Here is an 18878-nt window from a genome sequence, read left to right as displayed (position 1 = left end):
TTGGAGGTGATCATGAGAAAGCGGATGAGATTTTTTTTGGCCATAATTTTGCTTTATTATCTCACTTATGCTGCTCAAACACAGTTTATATATTTCAAGTCACTGCGAGATGTCATTTATTTAAAAGCACTGTGTGTACTGCTGGTTGATTTGCAAAACAAGGTTTCATGTTGAGTATATTCCATTGAATATCGGGTGGCTCCAAGCACACAGTACCCATCTTACTCTGATGTCCCGTTGTTAGTCATTTTGGGTGTAGAAATTTAGGTTTAATTGGTTTTCATTGGTGCTGCTGTTGCATAAGGATCATTAAACGGAAGGATTTCATTAAAGGCAAGTCAGACGAATTGCTACCGAGCTTAAACGTTAAGCATCACTGATTAATGATTCTTAGCTGTAGGCCGTCAATGGTAGGAGGGAAGAGCAAGAAATCTGCTTAATTACTCATCAAATTATGCTCCTTACATCAGCTTTTAATTACAGTTCAATGATAAATCCATAAAAGCTGCACAGCGTTGGCGTGCGGTCCAGGTTGCCCTCCTGTCGCCTTCGTGTTTGGTTCACCGTGACACCGGGTACGATACATGGTACACGACAAAAACGCTTTCTGCTTGAAATAAAACACACTATTAGACAGTGTTCGGACAGTACTGACGGTTCATTCACATGCAGATTTGGATGAAATGAAACGTTCTGGCGGTGGTCGGCATTTGGAGACGCGAGAGGATGAAGATGGGTTCATAAAACTTTATTGTTCCAATCAAGGACAAATCATAGCTGTTTATTACATTTTCTAGAAGAGCTACGAAGTCACGACAAGCAATTCCAGCACTGGTAAACTTAGGATTGCTACGTATCTAAAATGCAAACCCGGTCTCCACATTTCACGGCTCGCTACTCGCCACGGCGTATTCTCACAATACTGTGGTTCTAAATGATACTGGAGTCAGTTTAAGTGCTTCGCTTCTGTCTACATCATACAAACTATTGCATTGGCGGCGCTTTAAAAAGGTCAGCAACAAATCGGGTCAAAATTTCACTCAATTGACCTTTAAGTGCAGCGGCAAGCTGTAAAATCGAGCGCCAAAGCGGTAAATCTGTATGGTGCATGATGATGAAGGTAGGGCAGCGGGCAACTCAGGAAAATACCACAGTCGGCAGTAGGGAAATCCCGGGGGGTTGGGTGGGACTTCCAAATATCATTGTAAAAATAACTATAACAATTTTTAAACACTACAGTGTGCCATCTACAGGCCGTTCTTGGTAATATTGGCTGAATGTTCAAACTTGTCTCTTGTTCCTCAGCCTTTGTCCCGTTTTTCGGTTACGGGGTCGGCATTTCCGGCTTCTTCCCGTTAGGGGACGCCGGCGGGATTTGGCACAGTTTTTACGCCGGATGCCCTTCCTGACCCGACCCTCCCTATTTATCCGGGCTTGGGACCGGCACTACAATGCACTGGTTTGTGCATCTAGCGGCTAGGTATCTATAGGACAATTCAGTGTTTCCAGTTAGCCTGGTGGCATGTTTTTGGACTGTGGGAGGAAACCGTAGCACCCGGAGGAAACCCACACGGACACGGGGAGAACATGCAAACTTCGCACAGAAAGGACCCGGACCGCCCCACCTGGGGATCGAACTCAGGACCTTCTTGCTGTGAGGCGACAGTGCTACCCACCGAGCCACCGTGCCGCTCTGAATGTTAAAACTTGTAGCCTGTTTAAGTCATTTCGCACCTTTGTGCCTCTCCTGAGAAATGCATAAACGTGATTGGCTAATTTCTGAGGGAGGGAGTGATCGAAACAGCCTAGCCATTAGGAGGCGCAATTGTCAGTGCGCTTTCAGTGCAGGTCCCAAGCCTGGGTAGAATGATGAGGCTTTCATTATAATACAGAAATATAAAGACAAGTAACATTTGTTTACAGAATCCTGCAGAAGCTGAAGTGGTGTCAGAATGACCTCGATGAATACAGTCCTTCAGATGGCTAATTTGAGCTTGCTCCCCAAAGCCCTGTGAGATGCAGCACCGTGAAATCCAGGCTGTTAAGCTCCAGAGTTACATGAAGCTCCACAAAAGAGCAAAGCCAAAACCCACAGCTTTACCTGAGTGACTCTAAAACCACTGTGAACGTCCCCTGAACACTGTGTTGGTATGTATCTGGCTGATTGAATACACAGAATTCACTGCTCAAGCTCGAATCTCGATCATGACCAGAAAGCAAGATTACAGCAGCGTTACATTTGACTGTTAGTCACGCTTTTAATGTATTTGATATCTTACAATAAATGTTGCTTAGTCCTTGTGAACGAGCGATTGCTGGGGAAGAGTTAAAATAACATAACATTAAAACCACCTCCTTGTTTCTACACTCACTGTCCATTTTATCCACTTACCATATAGAAGCACTTTGTAGTTCTACAATTACTGACTGTAGTCCGTCTGTTTCTCTACATGCTTTGTTACCCCCTTTCATGCTGTTCTTCAATGGTCAGGACCCCCACAGGACCACCACAGAGCAGGTATTATTTAGGTGGTGGATGATTCTCAGCACTGCAGTGACACTGACATGGTGGTGGTGTGTTAGCGTGTGTTGTGCTGGTATGAGAAGATCAGACAAAGCAGCGCTGCTGGAGTTTTTGAACACCGTGTCCACTCACTGTCCACTCTATTAGACACTCCTACCTAGTCGGTCCACCTTGTAGATGTAAAGTCAGAGACGATCGCTCATCTATTGCTGCTGTTTGAGTCGCTCATCTTCTAGACCTTCATCGGTGGTCACAGGACGCTGCTCACGGGGCGCTGTTGGCTGGATATTTTTGGTTGGTGGACTATTCTCAGTCCAGCAGTGACAGTGAGGTGTTTAAAAACTCCAGTGTTCGATCCACTCATACCAGCACAGCACACACTAACACACCACCACCATGTCAGTGTCACTGCAGTGCTGAGAATCATCCTGCTCTGTGGGGGTCCTGTGGGGGTCCTGACCATTGAAGAACAGGGTAAAAGGGGGTAACAAAGCATGTAGAGAAACAGACGGACTACAGTCAGTAATTGTAGAACTACAAAGTGCTTCTATATGGTAAGTGGAGCTGATAAAATGGACAGTGAGTGTAGAAACAAGGAGGTGGTTTTAATGTTATGGCTGATCTGTGTATGTAGAGAGAACGCTAAGTTTAAGACAGACCCTTAGTCGAAATCAGTACATACTAGACTCAAGGAAGTATACACTGCTCGGCCGGTAAAGCAGTAAGCAAGTGTGCAGTATGCATGCAACCTCGTACCTACTACATCTGCCATCTTACCAGCGTCTCGTGATACACGACGCCTCATCGCCACAGTTATAACAATTTTTAAATCACACAAAATTAAGTCTGTCGTTCTCCACGAAGCTACTTCTAACATTTTTCAGGGTTGTACTTAATCATAAGATTTTTAATTCTCTGCTTCCCGTCGTCTTTCTTCTTTGCTACGAGCGTCTTTGCAGCTCCAGTTAAAATAAAAAAGACGCTCTGGTACAAGTGAGTTTAAGTCTATTTTGCTCCTATTTGTGTCATAATGCCACCAGCCTTGTGTTCTTGTGCTATTTTTTGTCTTTGAAGGCTACAAATCTCTGTTCGTACCAGCCTGTACCCACTTACAGTATCACCAAACCAAGCCTTGAAGTTAAAACTTCAACTTTAGTCCATGCACTGACTAGATCCACTATACTGCCAAAAGTATTCGCTCGTCTGCCTTCACACGCATATGAACTTGAGTGACTTCCATTCTTAATCCATAGGGTTTAATATGATGTCGCCCCCCTTTGCAGCTATAACAGCTTCAACTCCTCTGGGAAGGCTTTCCACAAGGTTTAGGAGTGTGTTTATGGGAATTTTTGACCATTCTTCCAGAAGCGCATTTGTGAGGTCAGACACTGATGTTGGACGAGAAGGCCCGGCTCACAGTCTCCGCTCTAATTCATCCCAAAGGTGTTCTATCTATCGGGTTGAGGTTCAGGCCAGTCAAGTTCTTCCACACCAGACTGGCTCATCCACGTCTTTATGGAGCTTGTGCTTTGTGCACTGGTGTGCAGTCATGTTGGAACAGGAAGGGGCCATCCCCAAACTGTTCCCACAAAGTTGGGGGCATGAAATTGTCCAGAATCTCTTGGTGTGCTGAAGCATTAAGAGTTCCTTTCACTGGAACTAAGGGACCGAGCCCGACTCCTGAAAACACCCCCACACCATAATCCCCCCTCCACCTACACTTTACACTCGGCACAATACAGTCAGACAGGTACCGTTCTCCTGGCAACCACCAAACCCAGACTCGTCCATCGGATCTCCAGACGGAGAAGCGTGATCCGTCACTCCAGAGAACACGTCTCCACTGCTCTAGAGTCCAGTGGCGGCGTGCTTTACACCACTGCATCCGGTGATGTGAGGCTTGGATGCAGCTGCTCGGCCATGGAGACCCGTTCCATGAAGCTCTACACACTGTTTCTGAGCTCATCTGAAGGCCACATGAAGTTTGGAGGTCTGTAGTGATGGACTCTGGAGAAAGTTGGTGACCTCTTTGCACTATGTTCCTCAGCATCCGCTGACCCGCCCTGTCATTTTACGTGGTAACACTTGGTGGATGAGCTGCTGTCGTTCCCAATCGCTTCAACTTTGTTATAATAGCACTGACAGTCGACTGTGGAATATTTAGTAGTGAGGAAATTTCACCACTGGACTTGTTGCACAGGTGGCATCACAGTACCACGCTGGAATCCACTGAGCTCCTGAGAGTGACCCGTTCTTTCACTAATGTGTGTAGAAGCAGTCTGCATGCCGAGGTGCTCGGTTTTATACACCTGTGGCCATGGAAGTGATCGGAACACCTGAACTCAGTGATTTGGACGGGTGAGTGAATACTTTTGGCAGTATAGTGTATTTGGCTGATATCTGTAATAATATGTCAGTAGTTACTTTGGGTGTGCTGTAGCACCACAACGTAGATATAACATGTCCAACCAGCATGACGTCTCTAATCTGTGGCCCTTCCCTATACTGTCATCTTGTGTAGCCCTCATTAATGTCGTTCTAATGATCTCTAGTTGTCTTGTTTTGGCATTTCATCTAATAATAAGAACCAAGCTGTGCTGCTCTTGCTGTTGCGTCTGAAGCCCGGTATTTTCGGCGACGTGACTTGTGGTTAGACTGTCGCACCGAATAAAACAGATTTCATCTGAGCTGGAAAGTCTCACAATTCGCTGACTTAAACGTCGACAGGATGGCAGAATTTATTCGGTTTACCCCCGTCCTGTTAGAAACGTCCTTGTTTCGCTCCCCCCTGGTGAACGAAAGCACCCGAGAGGCCAGCAGCTTGAACTTATATAGGCAATTAGCGAGCACAAAACGGCCTGCTTTAATTCCCCTAATCAGAGCATATTTCGTGATGAATTAGCTGTCCGCGCTCTCAGCGGGGCATCCCAGCGCCCGCCGCTCCCGAGCTACAGTCTTAGAAATGCTTCATTTGATTCGTGATACACTGCGGTCCCCGGGAACGGCTGCGTCTCAAATCAATGCCTTGTTACCCGAGTACTGAACTATAGCTACTGAACAAAAGTGAGAGGCAGAACTGTAACAGAGAGGAGTATAATATAAAAGATTAATGATAATAATAATCATTCGGACTCACGCAGGGTTAGTCGTTATACGGGACCCCTGGAGCTGAAAGATTAAAGGGCCCAACAGTAGCTGCATGGTGTCCATTCCATGTACACAAATGAATTGCTTGATTTTGATAATACACCCTAAAGAACCAACCTGGTGTGTTATACACCGATCAGCCATAACATTAAAACCACCTCCTTGTTTCTACACTCACTGTCCAGTAGGGTCCAGTAGTTCTACAATTACTGACTGTAGTCCGTCTGTTTCTCTACATACTTTTTTCAGCATGTTTTCACCCTGTTCTTCAATGGTCAGGACCACCACAGAGCAGGTATTATTTAGGTGGTGGATGATTCTCAGCACTGCAGTGACACTGACATGGTGGTGGTGTGTTAGTGTGTGTTGTGCTGGTATGAGTGGATCAGACACAGCAGCGCTGCTGGAGTTTTCAAATACCGTGTCCACTCACTGTCCACTCTATTAGACACTCCTACCCAGTCGGTCCACCTTGTAGATGTAAAGTCAGAGACGATCGCTCATCTATTGTTTGAGTCGGTCATCATCTAGACCTTCATGGGTTTCCTGTGGGAGCTCTGGTTTCCTCCCACAGTCCAAAAACATGCAGTCAGGCTAATTGGAGATGCTGAATTGCCCTATAGGTGAATGTGTGTGTATCTTTAATATTGGCAATCCATACATACATACATAGGGTAATTAGGGACTGCAATAGGGAACAAACCAATACTTCGGTCACACAGGGTTCCCTGGTTTCCTCTCGCCTCTCAACAGCACGCAAAGGTAGCCTGGCAAGTGATAGTACCAGTCTGTTACTGGGCATTACATACGTCTTTTACTATACTATTGGTGGAAACCAGAGAAATTGTTAAATCTAGTTTGGGATGGGCAGTGACCAGAGGCAGGGTCAACCGGTCACCAGGACCCTGCGGCTTTGCAGCACTAACATTACCCAACACCAGAACTCCAGTACTTTACAACATCTTAATACTGAAGCAGTGACTCGAGACCCTCAGTGGGGTGTTGCTGATTCTATACGGGTAATGGACCGGAAACTTTTAAATCATGTATTAAATTATTAAATGTTCGTTCCAGCCCCACCGTCCGCCCTCCTACAACTCTTTAGACTTTAACTTCAACTTCTGTGTCTTCTCACAGACGGGACCAGCACCCTGTTTTTCCTCCTTCTCGTGGATGATAAATAGGCGTCATTAATCCAGACGTGCCATCCGCCCAGCCCATGCGCTTTATCACCAACGTTTTCTTCCCAGAGAAAAATCATCCCAGTTAACCTTTAGGATCCCACTGCTCGGCGTTGATGGATGAACGGCGTAATAACGCTTTCGCCGGGTTCGCTAATGAGACGAATATAAATTCAGCGCGACCCCTGGAGAGGTGAATAGAAACGAGCAAGCATTCCAGCAGTTATGTTCTAACTTTTATTTATTTATTTATTTGTGAGCTCATGTGGCGTGATGGAAGAGCCACACTGCTGGAAACGGCACTGCCTGAGTTCCAAGGGTTCGAATAACAGGTTGGGCTTACAAATACACAAGGCTCATGGCGTTAGGTGAACCAGCTATTGCAGGAGATATACAGTAGATCAGTGCACCCTCAGTGCAGGTCACAAGCCCAGATAAATAGGAAGGTTGTGTCAGGAAGGGCATCCGGCATAAAAACTGTTCCAAATCAAATATGTGGGCAGCTGTAGCCTAGCGGTTAAGGTGCTGGTCCAGTAATCAGAAGGCTGCCGGTTCAAACCCCACCACTGCCAGGTTGCTGTTGGGCCCTTGAGCAAGGCCCTTAACCCTCAATTGCTTAGATTGTATAGTGTCACAGTACTGTAAATGCACTAAATGCTGAAAATGTAAATGTGGACGAATGATCCACTGTGGCACCCCCTAGCAGGAGCAGCCGGAAGACAATCAATTATTCATTCATACCAACCACTACATCCAGGTCAGGGTAACAGGGCAGCCAGTCCAACTTCTGCATGTTTATGGAAGGTGGGATGAAACCAGAGAACCCAAGAGTCTCCTCAGAGTTCGTGACCAGAAGCAGGAATCGAACCCAGGTCCACAGGAGTGACTTTGCATGACTGATGATGCCAGATGAGCTGGTTTGAGGTTGTCAGAAAGAGTCTCGACACAGAATGGCACGAAAACTAAAAAGAATTATTAGGTGGCACTTCTGGCCTTGTTGATGAAGGTGGTCAGAGCTCACATTAAAATGACCTGTCTGCTTTAACGCAAAGATAAAACCTACTGAAACCTTGAAGACCTTGGTGATCGGAAAAGCACAGTGGAACACATGGCGTTTAAAACCTTATCCCGAGGGGGCACAACTGCCTGGCACTGGCATCCATGCCACGGTCAGATCACTCAAATCACTTCTCTAAAGCTCTTAAGCCACATTGCTACCGGAGTGTCATGATATGCCTTGTCCAAATCATCCACCACTCATGCAGACTCCTTGAGGTCACAGTTGTGTGAGGCAGTGATACCCGTCAATCCCCCTCCTTTAGGCACCACCACCTGTGCCTACTTGATGCCCGGCAGGACGCCTGTTGGACGCACGGTCGGATAGTATATTAGACCCATTGTGCCAACATTACGGGCACTTTTAAGTGCCATTAGAGTCTAAAGTAGGTTCAGATCTCACGCCCCCCCTGCTGCGGCGCTCCATTCATGCAGCGCAGAGGCTTTTATTTCTGACCGACTGTGCAGAAACTGGACGTAATGCTGGACTTTATATTCCACGAATATATAAAGTCACATGTACACTACATGGACAAAAGTATTGGGACACCCCTTGTAATTGGGACACTCTCCTGTTCCAGCATTACTGTGCCCCTGTGCTCTATACAGACAAAGAAAAGCTCGGTTTAAAGAAACTCCAGTGAAATGGAACATCAGCTGAGACTTTCTTGACAGACATCATGTGCCCCAGCCACACAAAGACTGTCAGCTTTTGCCTGAGTGGGCACAAATTCCCATACACAGACACACTTCAAGGTCTTGTGAGAAGCTTCTGTTGTTCTGGCAAAAAAGATCACACACAGGTCGCTCTGTTTTACAATCCAACAAGCTTACGGTCAGGCGTCCAAATACTTTTGGCCATATAGACGTAGTCTTCTGCTTTTCAAGAGTATCTGCTCTTATATCAAAGCTCTTCAATAAAAATCAGTACACTTTACACTTTCAGTATTTAGCAGACACCTTTATCCAAAGCGACTTACAATTAAGACTGTATACATTGCAAGCAATTGAGGGTTAAGGGCCTCGCTCAAGGGCCCAACAGTGGCCGATGTGGGTCTTGAACCAGTGACCTTCCAGTTACTAGTCCTGTACTTTAACCGCTGAGCTACCCCTGCCCTCACCGGGCATCAGTAGATACGAGGCACCAACACACCAGCGCTGACACCTCAAACTCGCTAGTTCAAATCTCAGCTCTGTTAACGACCACCCGTGATTCTCCGTGCGCAATACGGATCTCCGTATGAACCCGCCCGGTGCAGGTGAAAAAAGCGGTCGGTGCTGCACACGTGTCGGAGGGGGCGTGTGTTAGTTACAGGTCTGCATCTGTAATTGAGTAATTGGATGTGACTGGTGCAATTCCCCTAATCATGAAGTAAGGATCTGCTTCCGCGTCGGCCCTTCGCTATTATAAATACGATAGTCGCTGTGATCAAAGGTTCTGGTTGGAAATGTGGAGGACAGCACTGGTAAAGCCCTTGACGTTGACCTCCTTGTTTAGTGTTCCATGATGATTTGGGTGCTTGACTTTTTTGGTGCTGCATATTTACACCCTCATGATTCCTTATATTTAATATTATAATTACATCAATTATTTTTAATACTTTCTGCTAGCACTGTTATATAATTTAAATAACAATACCAAAACCTTATATTTTTATTTATATATTTTTATGTGTGTGTAAGTGGTCGGCAGTTATTTAATGTAATAATGAATCCTCGTTTGCATACAGACTGTTGGTAAATGTTTAACAAAATACTAAAAAGACACAAATATAACCTAGTTAACTAGTTTGCAAGCAAATTAACCAGGTGGATTGAAGACGAGTGAAATCTGGATAGTCGAAATAGGATTATTAACCAATAATTCTAATCAAATCAAAATCTAAAAAACCTTTTTTTATACTTTTTTTTAACCGCTTATCCAGTCAGGCTCGCGGGGGGGTGCTGGAGCCTATCCCAGCTTTTCAATGGGCGCAAGGCACACAGTAACACCCTGGACGGGGCGCCAGTCCATTGCAGGGCCGCCTAAGTTGAACTGCAGTACAGAAAACAAATCAATAAAAGCTTTAAAATAAAACATTTCCACAAAATCAATGTACATTTATACATTTATAGACGTTTATATATGGTACACCAGGTGAGGGACTGGCAACCTGTCCATAGTGTTTCCTACATTTACCTGTGACCCTGAATAAGATGAATGAATGAATTAATTAATTAGTGGATATACGGAGATCCAGAAAGGCCATGTGGAAAACCCTGAATTATCTACCACTGATAAACAGTTATTTTATCTTGCGTCCCTGATTAAAGGAAAACGAGCGCACAGATTCATGACGTGATGTACAGCAGTGCTTCTCAATGCTTCTAGGGGGCGCCAGTGAGCCTGGGGTTCAGATAGACTATTTACATACAGGAGCTCTTGTGATGCCATAATGATCTATTTTAAACTACCTATAGTCTACGTCGGGTCTTTGAGAATGGACGTATTTGATTCGCCCACCTCTACAGTGCAAAGGTCAATAAACGGTGTCTACAAATGGTTCCGATTCAGTACAAGTACATCCGGCTGAAGCAGACCCAGGTGAGGAAGCTCCTACCATCAGTTTATCAGAAATAAACCCAGTATTTATTTTTTTAACACAGGGGGGGTCTAAGAGGAACAAAGGTTGAGAAGCACTGATGTACAGAACTGAAGCAGCCATGCATTTCAAATCACAAGTCTTTCTGGACGTCTGTATTTATATAATAACATCAGTAGAACAGTTTCTCCACCCCCGGCGTCCTGTACTAATGAAAGTTTCCTGTATATTCCTGCATTATTCTTTTTTTAATTCATTTTTATTATGGAAGTGAGTAATAAAATGCAGTACGGGTGCTTTTAGTCCACGTCGGCCTGCCTTTAATGCTTTTAAATGGTGTGGAGACGTTCAGCGCTCTGGGGATACCACTCATGGGTTTACAGAGTGGCGTCCAGTACAGAGATCTGTCGTCCAGTAAGCGGAACTTATTTCGGACTTTTACCTCAGCCGTCGAACATGCGAACACGCAGCGCTTTAGGAGGAAGCATCTCGTCCATCTTCGCGACAATCACCGAGGACAGACCGGTCAAGATGTTCAACACGGAACCGACTTCTTTACACTCTTCATTTCTTTTTGCACATTTGTGACACGACACGACGGATTTCTTCTCTCATGAAAGCCTCCGCATCGTGTCCGCCGGGTCTCCGGCACCCTCACCCGCGCCCGGTTTGGTCCATGTGAACTTTGAGACACCGTCTAACTGTAAACTGTAGCTGGAAGCTGAAAACGATTGTTCTGTTTTATTTTTTTCTAAACAAAACTGTTCTATAAATCTGTGCCTGAAACAGACCTGTATTATAAAGACGTACTGTTAATAAGCAGCTTTTATTACACACGGTCTCATTTCCTATATGTAATCTATCATTTATTATTATTATTATTATTATATCCACGTTTATTACTCAGATCAGAAACTGTTCCTATACTCTGTACAGTCACATGAACATCGCCAGCGTGAGCGTGAACGTTCCGACGTTCAGACGTGGATTGTTGTGCTCATCGTCCAGGAGTTTAAATTAAACCAGCCTGAGGTGCCCTTCATTACGTACAGATGTAAATACGTCCAGATGTTGTGTGTTCAGAATTCAGACGCTCGGACCGAGGGAGATCGTGTATTATTATTTATGAAGACAAAACCTATTTTGTTAAATAGACTGAACAAAGTGGTATTCAGAAAAACTGTGTGTGTGTGTCCATTTATTTCATGTTTGTTTTTTTTGTTTTACAACTGCAGGCTCACACACACACACGTCTCAGAGAGCAGTTGGGCCCTTGAGCAAGGCCCTTAACCCTCAATTGCTTAGACTGTAGACTGTCACTGTTCTGTATAAAATAAATGTTTGGATAAAAATGTAAATGTAAATGTAAACTAGGGTACTACGCACTAAACTCTCTGAATTAATTACAGTAAAACGTTCAACTTACTACCTACTTATCAGTCTTACTACAATAAGACTTCGATTAACCCTTAAAAAACAACCTAGACTCCTTCTAAACCCTTGTAACTAGTGTCCTCCTAAATTCACGATTGTGAAAAGTTGCTTAATTTCACGGACCTTCTCTATTTCCTCGGCTGCTCCCGTTAGGGGTCGCCGGCAGATCGTGATCCGCATTATTGATTTGGCACAGTTTTTACACCGGATGCCCTTCCCGACACGACCCTCCCTATTCGACCGCCCCGCCTGGGGATCGAACCCAGGACCTTCTTGCTGTGAGGGACAGTGCTACCCAATAAGCCACCATGCCGCCCACAATTCAAACTAGTGTACACTAAACTCTCTGAGGTAAATTTTGATACTATAATTCATTGCAGTAAAACCTCATTTTACATGATTAATTCATTCTAAGACTCGCAACTTAATAACCCGAATAAACGCTTTCAAAAACACCTAGATTTCACAGATATTTGAAGAAAAGAGCTACATAAATGAATATAAATAAATTAAATGATAGAATAAATGAAGCTACGATACACAGCACAAATTCTGTACATTACCTGTTGAATGTAAACCTAGAACATCCCCCCCCCGCCCCCCTTGCATCCAAAGGATCAATTGTTAGTTTTCCAGACTCAGTTACTCGAGTCGTGTTTTTACTTCCACATCTTGCCGAGTTCATAAAGAAACAAATCATCTGTACATAGATGAACTACACGACAGCACAGAAACGTCTTACACTAACGTAATTGCTGTATGATCGCCTCGTATTGCACCTCATATTCCATACGCTACACAAATAAAAAACATTAAATCACTAAACACAAACTTTACATTTTTATTTTTACAGCAAATTGCATATTACTGGCCATTAATTAGGTCGATCCTTAATTATAAGGGACCCCTAATACAACAAGCCCTTCCATAGTTCAACATTTTGACTAAGATGCTTCTTTACGTTACGACGGTCACATTTTCTAAATGGATTTGTTACATGCGCTGCTCATCTATCTAATCAGATCTCTTATTGACCAGCTTTTTTCACTATTTTACATAAGAGATGGAAGCACATGACAGCCGGTTACTCTGCTCTTTATTACCGGCTCTTACTGGAGCCCGTGTGTCGGTGCAGGATTGATAATTTATTGGCGTTTTTTCATCATGTACGTAGGCGGCGCGTCTGCCACCAACACAAGAGCCGCTGTCAGAGCTTTTAACTATGATTTATATGTCACTGTTAGAGACAGTACAGTTAATCCTGCAGTTCTGGTTTGGATGGAGGGGAAGAATAAATATTTAATATCATACGTGACATCAATTTAACATATAAAACAAACGCTGTCCAAGTCAGAACCAACAAGCTAAGACTGGAACAGACAACATGTCTTTCACATTTATTATTATTATTATCATTATTATTATTATTATTATTATTGATATTGATATAATAATAATTATTATAATTATTGTTTTTACTATTATTATTATTGATATTGATATAATAATTATTATAATAATAATAATTATTATTATTATCATCATCATCATTATTATTTTTATTATTGTTATTATTATTTTTATTATTATTAGTGATATTATTCCTTCACTGTATGTTTTACCACTGTTTTGTACTGGTCAGGGTCGCAGTGGGTCTGATTCATTGGGTGAAAGGTATGAAACACCCCGAACAGGTTGCTAGTCCATCACAGGACACACACACACACACACTTAGGGTAGTTTCTGGTATCTCCAGTTAACCTGACCATGTTTTTGGACTGTGGGAGGAAATTGGAGCACCCGGAGGAAACCCACACAGACACGGGGAGAACATGCAAACTCCACACAGAAAGGACTAGCGAGCCATCCGGGTTGTTTCCTGCCTTTCTCCCAGTGAATCGGACCCACCGCGACACTAAATCAGGAAACATCTGTGCTAAAACAGACCCTGAATAAATAAATGAATATTTTAAAGTGTTATTATGTTTTGAATCAAACATGTTTGTAGTTTTAGTTTCAGTGGTTTTCATTGTACCCACGATGTTTAATATTTAATGCGGCCCAGAGGTCAAAAATCCAATTCAGAAAATAAATGCGGAGGGTCAAAAGCACCCGGCAGGAAACCTTCACTCGGCTCACAGACCGGCTCCAGTTTTACCACAACAGCACATTCGGGTGACTGAATAAATCACGGCGCACGGAGCCGCCGAGCAGAAGAAATGAACCTCTGACCACAAACTCCGGCTTGTTAGCAGAAATCCACGGAGCGTCACTTTAAAATCCCAGAACTGGTATTGAGGGCGTCTCAGGGACACGAGAAGCGTCACCTCGGGGGAGATTTACATTCAACTTTTGTGGCTTTGCAAACAGTAAAGTTTGTAACGAGGTAGAGAGCTTCAACGTGGTGCTTCTGTGACGTCCCATCATCCCACGGGTCAGTCGGTCCTATTAATCACACCTACAAACCGACACTAGTCTGGAAAGCAATCATGCACGAGTTTGGAACGTGTCTGCAGGAATTTATGTATTTTTTTTTAAAACGCATTCATTTCTCCTGGTTCTCAAGAGCAAAACCATTAAAGAAAAGTAGAAGGATGCGGGATGGCTGAAAAGCAGCGGAAGCAACAGTTACAGTAGTACAGTGAACCATTAGATGCAACATAATCAACAATCCTCTGCTGTTTATGTACACTATATGGCCAAAGATTTCTAGACACCTGAAAATGAGCTTTTGCACCATCCCATCGCCCAGATGTACCTCAGCACATCTGTATGTAGACGCCCGACTGGCTGATAGTGACGTAATTGGTGTATCTCTGTATAAATAATCTGATTATGAGCTCCAGGTCTTATTAGAATCCTCTCTACTGAGGAGCTGATCAGGTAGGCTGTTTGTTTGTTTGTTTATTAGGATTTTAACATGATGTTTTACACTTTCGGTTACATTCATGACAGGAAACGGTAGTTTATCTTCACACAAGGTTCTTCAGTTCACAAGGTTATATTGAACACAGTCATGGACAATTTTGTATCTCCAGTTCACCTCACTTGCATGTTTTTGGACTGTGGGAGGAAACCGGAGCACCCGGAGTAAACCCACGCAGGCACGGGGAGAACATGCAAACTCCACACAGAAAGGACCCGGACCGCCCCACCTGGGGATCGAACCCAGGACCTTCTTGCTGTGAGGCGACAGTGCTACCCACTTAGCCCCCGTGCCGCCCGATCAGGTAGGCAGGTAGCTCGAAAACCCACACACACCCACACCCCCACCCACACACACACACACACAAACACCCCCCCACCCCCCCCACACACACCCACCCACACACACACACACACACAAACAACCCCCCACCCCCCCCCCCCCACCCACCCACACAGAGTTCTGAAGTTTGAAGATCAGAAAACACACACACACCCACCCACCCACACACACATACACACACACACACACACCCACCCACACACACATACACACACACCCACCCACCCACACATACACACACACACACACACACACTTTGAGTTCTGAAGTTTGAAGATCAGAAAACACACACACACCCACCCACCCACACACACATACACACACACACACACACCCACCCACACACACATACACACACACCCACCCACCCACACATACACACACACACACACACACACTTTGAGTTCTGAAGTTTGAAGATCAGAAAACACACACACACACACACACACACACACACACACACACACACACACACACACACTTTGAGTTCTGAAGTTTGAAGACCACAGGTGCTCCACACTTTCTTCCACTTCACATCATCCTGAGAATCCGTCTCCCATTAATCAGGGCCTCTGAAGCCGGGCGCGGCACTAATTGCCTCCTCCACCCTCCCGAGAGCCCGAGCCGGAGAGAGATCGAACGCGGCCCGCGGCGATCGATAGCAATTAGGCGCATCCTGGAGTAATCCCACTGAAAGCTGCGTTCTGGAAGACGGCCAAAGACGACGTCTACGATCGAGGGCCAGAAATCTTCTCCGGCGAAGAGAACGGCTAAAAAAATAAATAAACGCATTTGTTTTTTATTCTGGAGAGAAAAGTGCCGACTCGGTGAGTGGACGATTAATTACCGCCGTCTGTTCTGGTTTAGCTCTGACGGATCCCTTAAATCAATCCTCCCACGCAGGGCCGTGTTTAAGAGTGAGCCGACTAAAATCACTCCAGCACCTTACGGTAGATTAAATAAATAAGGGTTTATTAAAATCAGGTTTTGCAGTTACTCCTGGTTTATTATTTGGGGAAACACGGCCAAGGTTCCCACACGCTGCATTCAAAGTGGGTCACAACATCCGGAACGATAAAAAGAACAAACAAAGCTCCGATTTCCTTCTGTATTCTTTTATTCAATCCTTAATAGAACGATGTCAGACTCGGTAAAGCTTCCTGACGCAACACTACTACTTTTATCCGGGCTTGGGACCTGCACTGAGAGTGAGCGCACTGACAAGTTCACCTTCCAATAGCTAGACTGTTTCAGTCATCCACCCTCCCTCCTCGGATATTAGAACAAAATAAAACGCCTTTGTCTAAACTCATTATTCTACACTCACTGTCCATGTTATCAGCTCCACTTACCATATAGAAGCACTTTGTAGTTCTACAATTACTGACTGTAGTCCATCTGTTTCTCTTCACCCTGTTCTTCAGTGGTCAGGACCCCCACAGGACCACCACAGAGCAGGTATTATTTAGGTGGTGGATGATTCTCAGCACTGCAGTGACACTGACATGGTGGTGGTGTGTTAGTGTGTGTTGTGCTGGTATGAGTGGATCAGACACAGCAGCGCTGCTGGAGTTTTTAAACACCGTGTCCACTCACTGTCCACTCTATTAGACGCTCCTACCTAGTCGGTCCACCTTGTAGATGTAAAGTCGGAGACGATCGCTCATCTATTGCTGCTGTTTGAGTCGCTCATCTTCTAGACCTTCATCAGTGGTCACAGGACGCTGCCCACGGGGCGCTGTCGGCTGGATGTTTTGGTTGGTGGACTATTCTCAGTCCAGCAGGGACAGTGAGGTGTTTAAAAACTCCAGCAGCGCTGCTGTGTGTGCCGTGAAACGAGCCGCTTCCCGTGTAATGTTTGTATTAAGCGATTCAAAATTTTTAATTCATGCAGCGTTCAAGTGCCTCACACGTGTAGAGCACAATGCAAAGCTTCGACTGGAAGTCGGGGTCAGAGAGGAGGGTCGGTCTATTATATATAGTGGCTGCTGGGTGGAGCTGGGATTTGAACCCACAACCTTTAAAATCACTGGTCAAACTGTAGGCTCTGGCCGTCAAGTTAAACAATTTAGGATATAGGATGACCCTCACACAAGCCGTAGTCTAGTGGTTAAGGACTAGTAATCCAAAGGTTGCTGGTTCAAGCCCCATCACTGCCGGGTTGCTGCTGTTGGGCCCTTGAGCGAGGCCCTTAATCCTCAGTTGCTCAGCTTGTATACTGTCACTGTAATGTAAGTCGCTTTGGATAAAGGCGTCCGCTAAATGCCGAAAATGTAAATGTGAATGATTAAATACAGTCACACAGGATTAGGACTACCTCAAAAAAACGTCGTCATTCAACACAGTCGACCGCTGCAGCAAGAAACCTAAAATAAGTGAAAGAAAAGTAAACGATGCCGTTTTAACTGCTTTACTCTCTGAGTAAACATGATTACGTGCGCTGTACAGGTTTCTAACCCAGCTCAGGTACAGGAAGCAGACCGAACGCCTCGATACAGTCCAGCAGCCACGACGAGGGAGCCGACCACACCTTCCCCAGCCGGACCGGACCGGGTCTGGACGAGTTCCGGGGCTCGTACAGGACGTAGTGGGTGCAGAAGGCCTGGTCGGAGTCGGGCCGAGCGTGATACGCCGCCGTGTTCACCGTCTGAGTCACGTCGCTGTCTGCTTTGGGCTGGCGCGTCAGCAGCTGCCCGCCTCCCGCCCTCACCAGCTGTACCAGCTCGTCTCTGGAGGGCGTCCCGAAAGATCCCAGCAGGTAGAAGAAGCAGCCGTCGAACAGCGGCGGCAGCTGGGAGGAGGAGAGAGAGACGATCAAGGTCCCGAATCCCAGGAGTACAGATGTAACATTTACATTCAGAGCGTTTAGCGGCAGCTTTTATCCAAGTCGAGCGATTGAGGATCAGGAGCCTGGCTGAGGGCCCCGAGAGTGGCAGGGCTTGAACCAGCAACCTTCTGACTACTAGTCCAGCGCCGAGCAGTGTAAACTGGAGGTAAAAGTTTGGCAGCGGTGTGAACAACACTGGCGAGTCCAACATTTGCAAATCCGAAGGCGCTTGGGCGCCGTAGCGGTCCGTCTTGCTGGCCCACCATCGCTGGGATATGGGTTCGAATCTCAATTCGGTAATGTTAGGAACGTGCTCAAGGGTCAATTAATCAAACCTATAAACGACGCCCTCTGCTGGCGGATGTAGGGAAGTTCTAGCCTAGAGGTTAAGGTACTTGACTAGTAATCGAAAGGTCGCTGGTTCAAGCCCCACCACTGCCAGGTTGCCCCTGTTAGGCCCCCGAGCAAGGCCCCTAACCCTCAACTGCTTTGACAGTATACTGGGAATTAGATATGACGACTTTAGACGACCCTTAATTAAACGACGCCCTCTGCTGGCTGATGTAGGGCAGGTGTAGCCTAGCAGTTAAAGTACTGGACTCGAATCCAAAGGTCGCTGGTTCAAGCCCTATCACTGCCCGGTTGCCACTGTTGGGCCCCTGAGCAAGGCCCTTAACCCTCAACTGCTTTGACAGTATACCGTCACAGTACTGTAAGTGGCTTGGGAGAATGGAGATCGGTGCGTGACTCTCCGTGCGCGATACGGATCTCCGTATGAACCCTAGCGCAGGTGAAAAGAAGCGGTCGATGCTGCACACGTGTCGGACGGGGCGCGTTAGTTACGAACCTCCACCATCAG

General features: G+C 45.5%; 1 protein-coding gene across 1 annotated transcript in view; it reads right to left on the bottom strand.

The window, feature by feature from the left end:
• Positions 1 to 17591: 17591 nt before the first annotated feature.
• The window catches only part of bard1 (BRCA1 associated RING domain 1), a 26830-nt gene continuing 25543 nt past the window's right edge, over positions 17592 to 18878 (bottom strand). The window contains exon 11 of the mRNA XM_063005819.1: positions 17592 to 17983. Within this exon, the coding sequence (XP_062861889.1) occupies positions 17645 to 17983 (339 nt within the window). The 3' untranslated portion in view covers positions 17592 to 17644. The remainder of the gene's footprint in view (positions 17984 to 18878) is intronic.

The sequence above is a fragment of the Trichomycterus rosablanca genome, chromosome 12 (assembly GCF_030014385.1).
Source record: "Trichomycterus rosablanca isolate fTriRos1 chromosome 12, fTriRos1.hap1, whole genome shotgun sequence".
Lineage (NCBI taxonomy): Eukaryota > Metazoa > Chordata > Actinopteri > Siluriformes > Trichomycteridae > Trichomycterus > Trichomycterus rosablanca.
This window is presented reverse-complemented; position numbering and strand designations above follow the sequence as displayed.